This window comes from Bombus affinis, chromosome 1 (genome assembly GCF_024516045.1).
Source record: "Bombus affinis isolate iyBomAffi1 chromosome 1, iyBomAffi1.2, whole genome shotgun sequence".
NCBI lineage: Eukaryota > Metazoa > Arthropoda > Insecta > Hymenoptera > Apidae > Bombus > Bombus affinis.
Window position 1 is genome coordinate 17,244,273 of NC_066344.1, and position 17,224 is coordinate 17,261,496.

At 30.0% G+C, this 17,224-nt stretch overlaps 3 protein-coding genes across 8 annotated transcripts; 1 reads left to right on the plus strand and 2 right to left on the minus strand.

Annotated features, from left to right (window-relative positions):
• Positions 1-456: 456 nt before the first annotated feature.
• LOC126917876 (splicing factor U2AF 50 kDa subunit) lies at positions 457-7,011 on the plus strand. 3 transcript variants are annotated; one of them, XM_050725252.1, is made up of 8 exons: positions 457-630; positions 1,364-1,593; positions 1,682-1,942; positions 2,030-2,180; positions 2,274-2,329; positions 5,284-5,565; positions 6,187-6,351; positions 6,429-7,011. In XM_050725252.1, exons 1-8 carry the CDS (start codon positions 609-611, stop codon positions 6,558-6,560), a joined length of 1,299 nt encoding a protein of 432 aa, XP_050581209.1. In that variant the 5' UTR covers positions 457-608; the 3' UTR covers positions 6,561-7,011. The 3 variants fall into 3 exon arrangements, with proteins under 3 accessions (XP_050581209.1, XP_050581219.1, XP_050581230.1); XM_050725262.1 differs by having other exon boundaries at positions 458-630; positions 2,030-2,168; XM_050725273.1 differs by lacking the exon at positions 457-630 and adding an exon at positions 650-934.
• Positions 6,782-8,190, minus strand: LOC126918053 (uncharacterized). Its single transcript, XM_050725644.1, has 3 exons — positions 7,892-8,190; positions 7,308-7,391; positions 6,782-7,235 (listed from the first exon to the last, which is right to left on the minus strand). Exons 1-3 carry the CDS (start codon positions 7,932-7,934, stop codon positions 7,066-7,068), a joined length of 297 nt encoding a protein of 98 aa, XP_050581601.1. The 5' UTR covers positions 7,935-8,190; the 3' UTR covers positions 6,782-7,065.
• Positions 8,191-8,325: 135 nt separating this feature from the next.
• LOC126917493 ((E3-independent) E2 ubiquitin-conjugating enzyme UBE2O) lies at positions 8,326-16,900 on the minus strand. 4 transcript variants are annotated; one of them, XM_050724425.1, is made up of 9 exons: positions 16,243-16,900; positions 15,807-15,980; positions 15,571-15,729; positions 14,858-15,514; positions 14,557-14,767; positions 14,291-14,474; positions 12,222-14,200; positions 11,774-12,145; positions 8,326-8,626 (listed from the first exon to the last, which is right to left on the minus strand). In XM_050724425.1, the coding sequence occupies exons 1-8, from the start codon at positions 16,462-16,464 to the stop codon at positions 11,781-11,783; spliced, it is 3,951 nt and encodes a 1,316-aa protein (XP_050580382.1). In that variant the 5' UTR covers positions 16,465-16,900; the 3' UTR covers positions 8,326-8,626; positions 11,774-11,780. The 4 variants fall into 4 exon arrangements, with proteins under 4 accessions (XP_050580382.1, XP_050580365.1, XP_050580374.1 ...); XM_050724408.1 differs by lacking the exon at positions 8,326-8,626 and adding an exon at positions 8,659-9,600; XM_050724417.1 differs by lacking the exon at positions 8,326-8,626 and adding an exon at positions 8,659-11,555.
• Positions 16,901-17,224: the final 324 nt, after the last annotated feature.

Genomic DNA, 17,224 nt, shown 5'->3' on the forward strand with positions numbered 1-17,224 from the left:
ATAATTAATATGAAAATTTTTGTAAAAAGCTTAATAGGAATAATTTTTTACTCTGAAACTATTTATATACATTTTTGCTTAACAATTTAATATATATCATTAAAAATGTTACAATTTCTTGCGATTTTTTTATCAAATTGTTAAACTTTTTAAAATATATTCAATCATTTATTTGATTTTATTTTAATAGATGATATCTCAAATTAAGTATTAATTTAATGTTTTTAATCTTTTACTGAATAAAATAATATTGTATAATATAATATTTGTACTACTATGTATAATAAAAATTTATTTCAATTAACTGTTGTTGTTTAAATATTGAGAAATTTCAGATTATAAATTTACAATCTATGCTGATTAAAATTTAATACATTTATATTTAAATATTTATCAGAATAATATACCAGAGAAATCAATTCCGGTTGTATCTTACGCCATCTGGAACCTGATATTGTATCAAAATAATTATTCCTAGCGAACATCTACTTAGCCTATCGCCATTTTAGAATAAAAATTTGTTTTAAGAGCAATTGACACTCGTTAACTTCGTTGTTATTTATATTATTACTTCTTCAAAATAAAATTACGTTTTAGGTAACTGAAAAATGGGCGAAGATTATAATGGAGGTAAATATCCCAAAGGTCTCTTTAGAGACCTTTGCCAAGTATACTGTGCTTTTTCGTCATTGTTCCCGCGTTACAGTCAGGTAAATAACTCGAGTGAGTGATCGTAATGGCCGGAGAAATACTCCCAAGAAGAGTCAACATATCTTGAGGCATTTTTTTCAATATTTCTTTCTTAAGAGATCTCAAACTATTCAACGTTTACTTAATTTCAGTGTGAATAAAATAGTGTTCAAATATTTTTTGCAAGATCTTGTGAGTTTAACGGTAACCTGAAAATAAGCATCTACGAAGATCATTCTTATGGGTACATTTTTCATTATATGTAGTATTACGTCACAATAATGATTTACATATTATTTCATCAACTTCAAAATTTCTATTATATATTTTTTATATGTTATGAATTATTAATTATACATTTTAGGATTGTAACTTTAATCATTCAAATGTAGGTAATGACTAAGTACATATAACATATATGTATATGTATATTACAAGTTAAATATACAGATAGTAGTTGGTAGTTATTGATGTATGTATGAAATTGTATGGAAGTTTAACATGTATCAAAATTATAAAATTTTAAATATAATAATTTTAAAAAATGTATTAGGCCATTAAGAGAAATTTATATGCTATACATTAAGTATCATATGAATAGCTTTTTCATTATTAATAACAATGTGAAATCATGTGTATTTATATGTATATTTATATATTTATGTATTGATAGATCGAGACCGTCAGGACCGTGAGAAAGATAGGGATAGGGATAGAGATCGTGATAGGAGACATAGATCTCGTAGTAGAGATCGTAGAAAACGTTCTCGTTCACGTTCTAAAGATAGAAGAGATAGGAAAAGAAGTAGTTCTCCTAAAAAAAGTCGCAGTTCTAGAAGGAGGAAGCCATCTCTTTATTGGGATGTACCACCACCTGGATTTGAACATATTACTCCTTTGCAGGTAATATATTGAATTTTATTAAATTAGTTATCAAAATAAATTAATTTTTTTCTGGAGATTTGTTTAATTTTAATTTGAATTATAACAGTATAAAGCTATGCAAGCTGCAGGACAAATACCTGCAAACATTGTGGCAGATACACCACAAGCAGCTGTTCCAGTTGTTGGTAGTACGATAACTCGCCAAGCAAGGAGACTGTATGTAGGAAACATTCCATTTGGTGTGACTGAAGAAGAAATGATGGAGTTCTTTAATCAACAAATGCATCTATCTGGTCTTGCTCAAGCTGCTGGAAATCCAGTATTAGCATGTCAGATCAATTTAGATAAAAACTTTGCTTTCTTAGAGGTACAACAAAGTTTATTTGAAAATAAGGTTTTGCAATTTATAGTTTTTATAGTTTCATGACAAAATATTCACGAAATTGTTTTTTAGTTCCGTTCGATAGATGAAACAACACAAGCTATGGCATTTGATGGTATCAACTTCAAAGGACAGAGTTTGAAAATAAGAAGACCACATGATTATCAACCAATGCCAGGAATGACTGATAATCCAAGTATGAACGTGCCAGGTACGGTTCCCGGTATGTTTTATACATACTCTTTATATTTCTATGTATGTTTAAAAATTTACTTTTAATATTATGTAAAATACAATGTAATATTTTGATTTTTAGATTCTCCTCACAAGATCTTCATTGGTGGTTTACCCAATTACTTGAATGAGGAACAGGTATGCAAACAAGTCTACAACATAGTTTTGTTAATTGCACACCTTTGGAAGCAGTTCTTATTCACTGATGTCTATGTGTATATTAAAATCTATTTCATATTTATTTAGTATTTTTCGTAAAAGCTTTAATAAATATATTAAATATATCTAAATGGCATCAGAGATTAAAACAACTGCACTGCTGTATAACAATGCTGTAGGATTACCTTAAATATATGCTAGTTCTCAGCATTGTGAGTTATACCAAAGGATTAAATTATTACATAGGTATTTAGCTATTTAGCGGAGATCAAACTTACGAAGATGTGTCATCTACTGAAATGCCATAGAGGTATGTATGTGTATCCATTGGATTCCAGCGTTGATTAGGTTATATTTAGCTAGGTGACTTGGATTCTAATTCCAGTTGTGTGTTCAGTGAAGTCTAAGGGCAATGTAGAATTTCATCTCTCGTATTTCTTCTCGAAGCGCCATGATTAGATAGTGGATAGGAAATTGGTTAGAGGCGTTGCAGCATTCAGGTGGCATGCAGTCGCAGCAGTCGTATTTCTTTTACAGTCTTTCTAGGAACATCGTGGACCCAGCCAAGGGGATACGAAATTTTTCAATAAATGACTGAAAAAGGGAGGGGTAGGAAGGGAGAAGAGAAATAGTTATACATAAAGCAGTCATGCAGTATTGTTAGGTGATGAAATCTTCAAAAGTGAAATCTTCTTCGTATTTTTACATCTGAAACTCTTACAGAATGAGCCTGTTTTCATGCAGTGGTATTACATACAAAAAGATTTTTTAGGACTACAACAGACAAATCAATCAATTTTACCTAGTATATCAGTTTTTTTTGTTTTTTGTCTTGATGGGATTACAGGGTCAACACATAATCTTATGTGCATCTGGTAACAGCTCCAAGTCTTTTGGCACCTATTTTTTTCAGGAGTATCTTTTCTCTTGCAGCTGTTTTCTTTACAGGCTTTTACAGGCTTTACAGCTCTTCGTCCTTGTGCTTTGATACGTTTACAGGTTACGCGAACGAATTTATGTGTTCGAGTATCAGTAATGTGCATTAATACAAAGACAAAGTGCAAAGAGAAAGTAAGAAAAATAAAAGTCGGTACATGTGAACTTTAAACGCCGGAAAAAGTTAATACTGTGTTATTAAAGTGATACATTGATGGAATAATACAATCAAAGCAATATAACCGTTTGGTTATTATATAGTAACTGTGGACTGATACCAGTGCCCTTTCTCCCCATTTCTTAGCTTAGGGTTGCGCCGATCAAAAGCATTTGCTTACCACTACCACTACTTCTACCACTACTTCTACCACTACTACTACTACTGAACATGACAAAATACCACACTGCCTGGAGAGAGGCTAGCCCAGTCCCTCGAGGCAAGTACTTATATCATTTTCATGCCTTCGTATTGGGCTTATGCGACTTTTGCAGCCCCTTTCAGAAGATCTCGGTTCTTCTAAACAAATGGTGCGTTTTCTAATTGGATAGTTTTTTATTGATAATAGCGTGTTGCTTACTCGCCAAAGAATTAATAATATAGTAGGTAACGCTAATTGATACGTGATATTCCTTATGGACTTTTAATGGGAATTTTTCTTCTTATTATCTCTATAATTATTTAAAATAGTAATTTATTCTTCTAAATAATAAGAATATACGAACCTGATGGTTTTATAATGATATAGTCCTCGTTGGAATGCCTTAGTTAATAGCATATAATTTCTTGGATGGCTTAAGCAATCATATGTGAGATTACAATTACATATCTTGATGATATGAATTAGAGTGTTTACAAACACTTATTATAAAATTACATAGATCACAACTACCTGGGAGTTTTGACTCCTAGAGGTGAAGATAAATAAGTTTTCATTAAATGCAACATGCTGTTATCTTTGCTTCAGAGTTTTCAGTTACTTCTTGGGAATGGAAAGATGTAAGTAATTTTAAGGTACATGTTTTTTTGAAGAGAGAATTCAAAAATAAATGTGAGGGAAATCCACGTTTGAAGAGCAAGAGTATTCTGATTAAAACATTGACAAAGATCTGTTCCAGACTGGAGTAAAACTTTTATATGTAAAAAAAGACATTAAGTGAAGATGTTATATGGAATTCGAGTAGGCGAGATATAATACACATGAAATTATACTAAATTTATTATTTTTTGATTATGCAACTTTCATATTAGTTTTAAGTTATGATATTGTGACTTACTTCCTTATTCCAAAATTAATTTTACGTTATTAATGATTTTCTAATTTAATTATAAATCAATTTTATATTTTAATTTTAAGAGATTAGAGTGAAGTATGTAATGATATTTAGCACGTTTGTCTGCGTATTGCCTAGTTGTATTTGAAGTTCCATATATGTGCACAAGTTACATGTTAGGTAGTAGTCTACTCTGTCAGATCTTATCAGTATGCTGTAAAATTTCAGTTGTATAAGGCTGGATTATAGTAATTGTAGAATTCTGCCCACTGTTGACTTATAATCAAATTACATAACTTTATTTTGTTCTCCTATTATTTATAATATTTCGTCCTATGTTATATGTATTCATATTACTTATGTATATTTTTATTTATATTACAAAGTCTTTTATTTTTCTAAAAGCATAAATGCAAAATATGGTAACAGGAATCACAACAATATTGATTGTAGTTATACTCATAGATTTTCATAAGTAATTAGTCTATTGCAGCTTTTGCTGATCGGATTTTTGTGATATATTTAAAATTCGTTGAATTAGATTTTCGATATGCAGAAAACGTGTTAAATTGCTGTATCTGTTAAATCATTATGATAATCTGAAATATCTGTGTTTATTAATTATGTTGGGAAATGTAATAAAATTAAAAGTTGCATAGTCTATATGAATTTAAATTATATTGATATTACATGACTAAATAAATAATGTTATTTTTACAATACAGGTGAAGGAGTTACTGATGAGTTTTGGACAACTGAGAGCATTCAATTTAGTAAAGGATTCAGCTACAGGTCTATCCAAGGGTTATGCATTCTGCGAGTACGTTGACGTGTCAATGACTGATCAAGCAATTGCTGGATTAAATGGAATGCAGCTGGGAGACAAGAAACTGATTGTTCAACGAGCTAGCGTAGGTGCCAAGAACCCTATGATTGGTGCACAAGCTCCAGTTCAAATTCAGGTGCCTGGGTTATCAATGGTGGGCACAAGTGGGCCAGCTACTGAGGTAAGATAATTTGAATTATAACTTCTTACTATAATACATTTATATATATAATATAAATATATAAATATATATAAACAAAAATATAAATGAATAAATAAATATATATATTTCGGATTCTTCTCAAGAGATGAATTTAGTTTTAATATAATAAGTTATTTAAAATATCATATGCTTTTACGACTCATGCTTTTCTCGCTTCTTTTTGGTTCTGCTATCATCCATTCCAACTTATTATACTAAATTATACTCTATTTTAACCTGTACTATACTACTGTCTTTGGTTTTTTAACTATGTTTACATCCCCTTCTATCCCTTTGTATTTTTAGTTTTCTTTTTTTATTGCACTGTTCTTTTTTAATATTGTTCCTTTATTTCTTTAATTATTTTGATACTCTGTTTCTTAAGCACTTTACCTCATCCTTTTTCTTTTCAGCACCCTATAATCCCTACAGCATTCCACCAGTTTCTCATTATATAGTTCCTCATGTATAGCCTACTGCTTTTCCAATATCTATTGTTTACTTTTTTCATTATATTCATTAAATCATAATTTCTTAATAATACATTATAAAACACACATGTATTGCATTTAACAAAAATGTATTATGACATATATGTAGGTTCTTTGCTTGCTAAATATGGTAACACCTGAAGAATTAATGGAAGAAGAAGAATATGAAGATATCTTAGAAGACATCAAGGAAGAGTGTAATAAATATGGTGTGGTCCGATCTGTGGAAATACCTAGACCTATAGAAGGTGTTGATGTACCTGGATGTGGGAAAGTATGTTTTTTAATATAATAAAACATTAATTTATTTTAATTTATAAAAATATATTAATAAGTTTCTTAATGTTGCAGGTATTTGTCGAATTTAATAGTGTGATTGATTGTCAGAAAGCACAGCAGACTCTTACAGGACGAAAATTCAATAATCGCGTTGTTGTAACATCATATTTTGATCCTGATAAGTATCACCGCAGAGAATTTTAAGACATAAGATTTTCTTTCTTTCGTACTAATTCATAATTGACTACAGTGTATAATATATATATATATATATGTATATATATATATATACACACACATATATTCATTAAGTACATATATATATTATATATATGTATTGAATGAATAATCTAAAAAATCTAAAAATTAATAACTCTCTTTTATCGGAATGTACAAAACAAAATGTAATTGTTTTTTGATCATACTATGCATTAAATGGTAATTGTTGTAATTTACGTATCTTTCGATAACATAATCAGATATAAATAATCCATAATTTATGAAATTGCTAGTAAGAAAAGAGATGCTATAAAAGGATACCATTGTACAAATAGTGACATCATTGTTTACATTAATCAGTAGTGAGATTGAAATAATCCATTGTTAAATGCAGAATTATATAAAAATAAATAATAAATTGTCATACTGCATACAATTTTTTGTATAAAAACATTTTTTATCTACATTACATACATATAACATTTGATATTTAAGGTGCAGCTTCAGTTTGCAATGCAGGTTGGTATGATGCATGGCTTTCTCCAGTATCAGCATTATCAACCACAAATTTTTGTAATAGGACGTAGAGTCCACCGCCGGCAAATAGTATGCTAATTCCTATTAGTAGTACTATGGACCATGCTGGTATTGCGGTTCCCCCTAAAAAATTGATATATTTAATTATTATATACATCATTTTCCCCACATTTTGTTTTTATATTTTCTACTTACAATAATAACGTCTAGTAATTGTTTTTCGACCTTTCAAAATTTTACGTCTTGCTTCAACTCCATCCATAAAGATTCCCATGATTACTATATACAAAATTAATAAATAAGAATGTAAAAGTAAAAAAAATGAGAAATAATATTCCAATATAGTTTTATTATCATTACACAAATATTTATTCATATCCTTATTGATCACACTAATATATTTTACAACTTTTTACATTTATAAATGTATCTTTTTAATAATGTTTTACATATATTCAATGTATATATTTTATTTCAATTTTGTGTTTCATGTTCATATATAACTATTTAAAAAATTCTGAAATGAGGACATAAATACGTATATTGTGTGCATGTGGCATAATTGTTACTAATACTATTTTATTAAGATATAATTTTAGGATTAATATAATTTACAAATTTTAATTAAGATTTCCAGAATTATAATTAAATATTTTATATTTTACGCAAGTCGATTCTTTGCTTTTTCATCAGTGCACAATAGATACGTTTAATAGTATGTAACAATTATTTCAAAAGTATTGTATTTGAAATATAATTAATTTAATTTATATACTTACATAGGCTAATAGCAACATAGCATAATAACTTTTTAGAACACATTGTTGTTTTTACCAAAACTAACCACGTTACAGGTAGATTAGAATCAAAATTAACACTTGCAGGTAAAATAAGCAGGTGAATAACGCTCGAATCGTGTCAGAGATGAGGATGTGGATACGAACGTGTGAATCAACGTTTTGATAAGATATTTGATAACAAATGGAAACCCATCTTATCGCATTTTTACAAGAGATAAAAACAATTTTTTGTATGAGCATTTATGAGGGCACTAAACAAGTTATCTTTGTTAATTGGTATTTTAAATTCCTTAATTATCTGTTTATTAATTCTGTCAATTATTTGTGTTAGTAAATATTTAATATCTTTTACACGTATTAAAATTTGTTTAATTTGTTTTTGTAACTGCAGGCAAAAGTAAAATAAATTATACTTATAATTTAATAGTAAATAATTATTCAAGTAAATATGACAAACGACTTGACTTAGTTAAAATAAATTTATACAAGCATATAATAATATATGTACAAGTTTATATAAAATACTTCATCCGAATTGTACACTATGATTTAAGGCGATTTAAATATTTAGAAATTGAATTTTTTGCGTGCTTGACATTGAATAATCGCCTAAAGAAATGTGGAAATCCAGAATGTAGTTGGAATTTGACGGTTCGGATATGAAGCAGATTATCGGGAGTGCAGGTCGAAGATTCAGGTGAGTATGGGTAGGATCTATGAAACAGAAAAGATTTATAGTCAGTTAATATTTTTTAATCGCACATACTAACTTTTTATTAAATAAAAATCAAGGAAATCAAATTACAAGTAATAGATTATTACATGATCGTTGTAATATATTAAATTAGTCGATACCAACGAGAAAAGATCTTCAACTAAATATCAAATGAGATACTTTCTCTAATACACGAAATAGATATAGTTAAGATTAATGCCTTATATTAGAAGGTTTATAATAATATTCTATGTAGTTGTTCACTAATCCTTTGAAATATTTCTATTTAAATTAAATATATAAATATATCTTAATTAACTTTCAAAATAGTTACATATACTTACGAACTAAATTTGTAAAATAAATCGTTAGTTTAGTATACTTTACATGTATGTATAATGTTTCAAAGGATCATGAGAAACAGTCACTGAAGCAGCATTTAAAATGTTGGTATCGACAGTTTATATGTTGACTCGAATAATTAAATATATTCCATCTGTTCTTTTCATACAATATTAAAGTAATTTTACGGCGAAAATAAAGCTCTATGCAACTTACGGATATAATTACCATCATAATGTAAATAGAAATAGCTGGCACATATACAAGGCTTTCCAAAACATCACGTTTCACAATACAAGCTCTTCTCTGCCTTAAAAGACAGTACTCGCATTGCTTCGTCCCCTCTCGTTATTTTCTTCGTCTAGTTTAGCTATCATTTTTACTTAATACATTTTCTCTCCCTTTCCTTTTTTTTTCCTAGAGATTGCAGTTTCCCTGGTATAATTGTGATTTTTTCCTTTCATTTTTTTATTTATGTATTCAGCACCACATGATTTCGAGGAAACGTTCGCGCAAACATATGCTTTCTTTTTTTTTTACTTTCCTGTCTCTGTCTGTACCCATTTTGTATGCACCCTGTTGGCGCAAGAATTCCAAAGTCGCCGCACTTTATGGCGATTGCTTGACAACACTGCAATATGGTCGAAGAATATCAAATCTACTGATTTACAGCAGAAGAGATACACTTCGACATGTACAGTACTACGTGATCGTATATCCTTCATTAACACGCAAATTCTGTGCTATTATATATATATTTGGTAGATATTCAACGAAAAGAACAAATCGATATAATGGAAAGAACATGCAGATAAAATGTATATGATGCGTACACATTAAATTCTTGATTGTTTTTTTTAAAGCTGACTACATTTCGGCGCGAGAGTGGAACATGAATTTGTGCATTAATGTTTCAAGTCGCGCACATACTGTACATATCCGGTACCGTAAAAATATCACAAAGAAATAATTATTCGAATGATCAATACAATTTTAATTTGCATTTATATTTACGAGTAATCAGTTAATAGAATTAAACACCACCTAGTAACATAAATTTTTACGACGTTTATTAACATATAAATATTAGCATATAAATAAACAAAAAATGCAGTATATAAATAAATTAAACTTAGAAGTGTATAAATATAATAGCAAATAAGACATCCTTGAAAAAAGAAAGTTTTCAATGGAATTCTGTTCCTTTAATAAAATAACTGGGCAATTACATAAATAATTATTTTGGGTTCTACATATATTTTAAAATTGGAGTACGAAAAATAAATAAAATATAATAATGTATAAATAAAACAAGATTATATAACATAATATCAAGTAAAAAACACAAAGCTGAACGTTGTTCTTAACATGTTAATCGTTCTTCGATTATTTCGTTGCATGCAATATATCTCAGAATGCAATATATCCCGGTTCATGTGTATTAAGTTTCATACTCCTAGTTATATGCATTCATTTTTAAATTTACAGAAACATGAATCCCTCGCAGCAAACAAATATATTCTATTATTACACCAAAGAAGTGTAGAATTAAAAAAAATAAATAAATAAATAAATATAAGTAATACTGCAAAACGCTTACGTTGTGTAATAAGTACTAATGTTCTTCGCAAATGTTCGTGACAACATCAAGTACTTTATTATCAAATAAATATTATATATACCAAAACAAAAACGAAGAATTCACAAAAACAATTTTTTCCTATAAATATACCAAACAAATTATCGATAAAGAAAATTCCTTGACTGTAGATAATAGAATGTATAATAATAATTTGTTTATAATTTATATACTACGTTAGAAGTATCTATAACATTGGACATTAATTGTCATAGGTTTCTCATCTAAATACGAATCTTTTTGTGCCTAAACTACAACCTATTTGCAATCAAAATCATGTAATTTCATTTGAAATATTGAATTATTAAATGGCATAATGATTTTTAAGATATTTGAAGGATAATGAATTTCTCTTTCGTAAGGTTGGTGGCGTCATTACTCGATTGTATTCAGTGAAATGCATGTAGAATTAATAACTATTATTATCGTGTTTCTTAAACTATATTGAGAAATGTTTTCACGTTGGCTTAACGTATTGCTACCTTTTATTGGTTACTTTATTTCTTCATTTTAATTTTTCTCATTCTTTATGCAGTGACAATACTTTTTCGCTTATTCAATATTTGACATTATTTTCTCCTTCCTTGTTTCTTTGTTTTAATAATTCAGTCAAACTGCGTTTTTGAGAAACGCTCTCTATTTTCATTGCAGAATTATAGAACTAAATGCATATATAGTATCCCGTGACCAAATATTAATTTTATATTCGTAAATATTATAATATTATATATTATATATAATATACATATATGTATTTTTATTATTATATATTCTATATAACATCATAAATTAAATTGTGTAATATATCCCAGAAATTTACGAAATTGTATACAAGAACAAGATCTTATTTGTTCATACATGCCTATATGATCGTATTTATTACGTTACTATGTGGTTACTCTATAGTAACAAATATCTCTAGCTGCGGAGCAATGACAGCGGCGTTTCTGTTAAAAGTTATCGTTTGTTAGTAGTGGTGTTCATATTAATAAATAAATACCGCGAACATCATTGAACATATCTTTAATATATATATTAATATATATATTATTATATATAATAATATATATATATATTATATATACATAATAAATTAATTGAATGTATTACCGAATAATCGTGTATCTTTTACGAACTAAATTTTTTGGTTTAAATTTAGGTTTACCTTGTGGCTAGCTGATGGTATGATCCAACGTAATTTTCTTCGTTTCGCTTAGTGATGTAGAAGAAATATTCGTGGAGGAAGATGATACACGGTCCTTTGATAGGCTACCGTTTGGAGTTAATTTGGAACTTCCTTCACTGATCTTTTTTTTACTGTCTTGTTCCATTGTATTACTGTCAGCAGTTTTGCTTGTTTCGTGACCTTCGCTCTTTGTTTGCTCCTTGATATTTTCCCAAGTACGTACATCGCTATTTCTTTCTATAATACCCTCTTTAATCAGCACTTCTTTGAATATAGCTAAAGTTTTACGGAGTGTTATACAGAAACCTCTAGACGCTGGTATTAATGGAAATTCTGGTAAAATTTTGTTATCTGGATAAAAGAGTAATTATTAAAATTATCGACTGCAAGTTTTCATAGGTTAAAAGAAAGAAAAATTACAACATACCAACGTCAGATATTTGTTTAAAAGTAGTAGGTGTTACTGGAGATAATGGGTGTTGATTATTATGTTGTTCAGAAATTTCCATCCACAACTCTAAACGTTGCAATAATTTGTTTGCATGCCTCTTGAAATGTCCAATAATAATATCTTTAAATACAGGTGGTGGATGTTGTAATAACTTAGTCTGTGCTTGAACCAATTTTAGTACAACCATTTCATTGTACATTCTTGAATTTTCTTTTCCTTGTTGAGAGCCTTTTTGTTTATCGAATCCAGCTTCATTAAAATATGGTTCTGGTACGAGAATAAGGCCTTGAATCGAGACTATAACTTGCAAGAGAGTTGAGGAACTTGTCCACACTTCCGTTCCACGACCAGACCATGTTCCAAGTAAGCTTACACAAACTTTACCATCCTCATACAGATTGGGATTTAACCTATCATTACAGTAAGAAATATAATGGCAAAGTGGTGGAGCAGCAGGATAATCGGCAGATAATTGAAAATCAAAAAGAAAAAGACCATCTTCGTATGGTGTTTTCTCAGGTCCACGAAACATTACAGAATATAAATCTATTCTATCTTCAAATCCCTTTACCCATATACCGGGTGGAAGTGAACTTTTTAAAAGTTTTAATTCCTTGGAAACAGTTCTGAAAAAGTTTGTAGGATCTGTAGGCTGAAACATTGTTAATTTAAATTTATGACTATCTGGTGCTGTCTCTTCTATAGAAAATCCTTCTCCTTCTGTATATATTGGTGGTGGAATTTCTATGGAATATTCTGATGGTTCTTGTAATAATTCTATACGTTTTTCTTCTTCTTTTTTCTGCTTCTTCAAAGGCGACGATCCTTTTTCGGCATCGGATAATGACATCTTTGATAACCCGAATCGTCTAGAAACTTCTGCATGCGCTAGTACAAGTTGAGCTTTTATTAAAGTGCACAATTTAACGCAAACTTGAGAACTAGCCACGTGAGAACTTGTTATGTGCATCTGAGTTTTGGAAGTTTTATTTATTTCTGGTTTGTCTATTGAACGATCAGGTACGTTGTTCACATCCTCGCTAAGTAGAAATTCCCCACTAGAGTCACTCGAACCCGACTCTTTCTTTGAATTTTCTGCAGAATACAATCCAGAATCCTCAGGATTAGGATTAACATTAATAAATAAACGATCAGATCCTTCACCTTTTACGTTCTGTTTATTGGTGGGTTCATCGTTTTTATGATCGATGGATTCTGTCATATCCGTTACAGTGGTAATGATCTTTTCACAAGGATTACTTCCTGATTGTATATTATTGGAATTTTCTATATTGTTCTTTTCTATATTTTCTTCTGATCCATCAGATTTATGCGTAAATAATCTTGTTACTTGATCCGCCATACGTTGCGCTACATTTGCACGACCACGTTCTCGGACTCTCTCCAGAAGTCCTTGAAAATGACATTCATGGAAGAAAGAGGTACCCATAAGTTTATCCATGTATCGACAATCTTTATAAACTTCTAATAATTTTCTCATAACTTCGGTTGTCTGAAGTGAGGGATTTTGAGTGAAAATCTCTTCCAGTCTAGACATTGCAATGCGAGCTTTCTCGATGTGTGCGGCTAGCTTTGGTTTTATATTTTCTAATTCTGTTTGTTCTGTACCATCGGTATCGGCGATATACCAGTCTTCCAATTCCGTTTCCCATGACGCGTCAGACGATACATCGTCCCAAAGTTCTCCTTCGTCACTATCATATTCACCTACTTTATACAAATCTTGAGGCCAACACATACTTACATGTCCATCAACCCACCACACTTTAACTCGTCCTTCCGGATAATTATCTAGCACTTGACCAGCAGTACATCCAGCATCTTCTCCTTCAAAATTAGCTATTCGAATTACTAATGTACCTGGTCTGTACTGAAAGTCTGGATGATCTTTTAAATCATATACACTGACTTCACGTTCTTCTAGTAAAGTTGGTCTAATAAATATTTATCAAGTTTAATATTATATTTTTCCAATAAATTCCATTAGTTACAATTAAAAATGTATCAGTAGTAAATATACTTACTGCGGACTTTGACTAGAAGTGTATGTTTTAAACCATTTTATTTTAGCTGTTCTACCCTGATGGTCAACACTTTGAACTACACCATACATTCTAGACTCTTCCTTTTGATCAACTACAAAATCACCAGGGAAGAATTCTTTATCATCTAAGTGATGAATCGGATAAAGTTGTGTTGATGGAATACCTAAAAGCAGAAATAGAAGTTATACAGCTTATATATTACCGAAAAGTAACACATCATCAAAACAGATATTTATAAAATTTACCAAATTCTACTGAACCATCTTGCCATACAACATTAGCTTTTGTACTTGTAGACAATGTTTCCACAACAATTTTAGTCCCTGGAATCAATGGAACTGGTGGAATCTTCTTCTTTGCCTTACATAACTTTTTCTTTTTCAGAACCTTTGTCATTAAAGCTGGGCTTTTTTTCTTTTTACCCATGGATGACATGCTAGAACATCCACTAGATACCTGGAAATATTAAAATTTATTATCTTCATTCATTATCTTACGTTTATCATTGACTAGATATTAAGTGAAAAAAGTAATAAGAGATCTTACCGAAGCACTGTCGCTTTGTGATCCAGTATCTTCTGTATCCCAATCATCTGAACTTTCAGTATTCTGGTTTTGTACTGGAGGAATTAGAGTATTATTGCTTGTAATATTTTGTAAATTGTTAATATTATTATGAGCATTCTCTTCTAATGTTTGCTGTTCATTAACTTTATCTTTATCCTTCTCCTTTTTTCTATCCTCAACAGGCTTTGTCACACTGATATTTGGACGTGTTTTCTTTGGACTATGTTTAGGAACTTGAAAAATGTCTCTTTGTTGTTTTCTCCATTGTTCTCGTGTAATGACATTTTCATCACTTTTAATTACATAAAAGTTTCGATCTCCCACTTGCACAGTAGATGGTTCAAAAACATTCAATAATTTTAGTTTCTTCAAATTTTCTCCTTCGACTACGAATTTTGGTTGAGTTTGATCTGACCAAGCACCATCCTTTGAATATGCTCTACACTGCCAATGCACTCCTACCCAATCTGTTTCTACCTTTTCTACAATTACCTTTGTTAGTTTCTGTGGTTTAGATTTTCTCTTTGCTTTCATTTCTTTTGTACATGTAATCCATTGTGCATCTTCCAGGCAGTGAACTGGTCCCCACAAACTTTGACCAGGATAAAATTCAGAAGAATGAGGAAAATCATTATCCTAAAAAATTTTCATTGTAGTTTTAATCAAATAATTATTCTGGATTTAATTCTTACATTATCGCGTCTCTCCTCTAATTGTCCTAAAATACGAGAATCTGTTTCATTTATGACACAACGAGATCCATCAGGTGTAGTAAGCCACAATTTAAAATTTGCCATTTTTATGCCACCAACCCATGAATCCATACAAACAGCTATATCTGTTGCAAATTCCTATAAACATAAACTATTAATCATGATGTATGAGTTACTTTGATAAAAATAATAGCTATAAATGTATGATTACATACTTCCAAAGGAACTAAATCTTCGCTCCTAATATTGGTAAGCACTTGTTTAGTACCAATCACTTGAACACAGGCAGTAAGCTCAATATCCCTACAGTATCCTCTCTGTGTATCCTTTCCTTTGATCATTCGACGTACAACATCTCCTGGCATAAGTGTTCTATCTGCTAAATGTACCTATAAATAAAAAATTCATTTTTAGAAAACGTGATATTCTTGCAACAATAAACAGTTACAGTTATTATATCAGATATGGATTCAAATTTGAATGTAACATTCAATTGCAGATTCGTTGGTATGACAGGTGTCGCTTTTCATAGAATTAGAAACAAATACAATAAGAAAAAGGTAATAATGTAATGAAATATTAATAACCAATTTATATATAGTCTACTACTTTTAAGCGATGTATTTGCGTATCGTGTTAATTATTAAATACCTTCTTCGAGCTGACCAACTCCTCGACACCGGAGGGATGCCAGACCACGCGAATCTCGCCCTTTTTCCTCTTTTGGCTCTCTTCGCTGTCAGAACTTTCTTCGGACAAATCTTGGTCGTCATTTTCCATAACAATTCCGAACACAACGTTACCTTTCTTATCCACACGATAGACGACATCTTCGTAAAAGTACTGACACTCTACGCCAAAGTTCGTAGCCATCTTTCCTCTAATCACTGAATACTCGCTTTCTGCCGACGACGGCTGACAGAAGGTTACACGGCGCAACGGTTACGGCGCACGTCGCAAGCAAGGAACTTGGCTCCGACCCCGAACCCGACCCCAACCCCGACTTAAAAACTACCGATTTTAGGTGCCTTTTGACTAGTTTTGATTGTTCTCACCGATCGAGATGTTATCGACTTTTCCCAAATCGAGAATTGTTCTCAATCTTTTCTCAATCGTCATTTCAAACCATATGTCAAAATATATTTTTATCTAATATGTACCTTATCAAGTATACATTTATACATATTTATAAAGCACTTACGTATAGTTTACGTATGAAATGTGTATATATGATACATGCCCATATGTATGTAAAGTTTAGTTGATAAATTTATCTTGTTTGGGAGCGGCTTCATGTACGATTTGACAGATGTATAGCTCATAATCATATGAAGTAACAAGGAATTAGTGCTTTGCTTTTATGAAAAAATAAGGATTCTATAATGGAGTTACTTTTTTAATTTATTGAGAAATATAAAATTTAATATATATTAATATTATTTATATGTATCAAATTAATATATGCGTAAATTTTAATGAATTTATTCAATTTTCTGTATATATACAGGATTGATTGTCAAATAAATATATCTATATATATAGTTTTCAAATATTTAATAAACAATAAAGAGTAATACCTTATTTAATTAAATAAATATAATTATATTATATTTAATCAATTAAGTATAATTAA

Excerpts from the sequence above, each read along its gene's own strand:
- LOC126917876 (XM_050725252.1), top strand. The coding sequence starts at position 609 with ATGGGCGAAGATTATAATGGAG. Across the intron at positions 1,594-1,681 it reads AACATATTACTCCTTTGCAG|TATAAAGCTATGCAAGCTGC; the intron begins GTAATATATTGA and ends GAATTATAACAG. Across the intron at positions 6,352-6,428 it reads ATGTACCTGGATGTGGGAAA|GTATTTGTCGAATTTAATAG; the intron begins GTATGTTTTTTA and ends TTAATGTTGCAG.
- LOC126918053 (XM_050725644.1), bottom strand. The coding sequence starts at position 7,934 with ATGTGTTCTAAAAAGTTATTATGCTATGTTGCTATTAGCCTAT. Across the intron at positions 7,392-7,891 it reads CTATGTTGCTATTAGCCTAT|TAATCATGGGAATCTTTATG; the intron begins GTAAGTATATAA and ends TTTTGTATATAG. Across the intron at positions 7,236-7,307 it reads AATTACTAGACGTTATTATT|GGGGAACCGCAATACCAGCA; the intron begins GTAAGTAGAAAA and ends TCAATTTTTTAG.
- LOC126917493 (XM_050724425.1), bottom strand. The coding sequence starts at position 16,464 with ATGGCTACGAACTTTGGCGTAGAGTGTCAGTACTTTTACGAAGATGTC. Across the intron at positions 14,475-14,556 it reads AGATGGTTCAGTAGAATTTG|GTATTCCATCAACACAACTT; the intron begins GTAAATTTTATA and ends TTCTGCTTTTAG. Across the intron at positions 12,146-12,221 it reads TAAACAAATATCTGACGTTG|ATAACAAAATTTTACCAGAA; the intron begins GTATGTTGTAAT and ends TCTTTTATCCAG.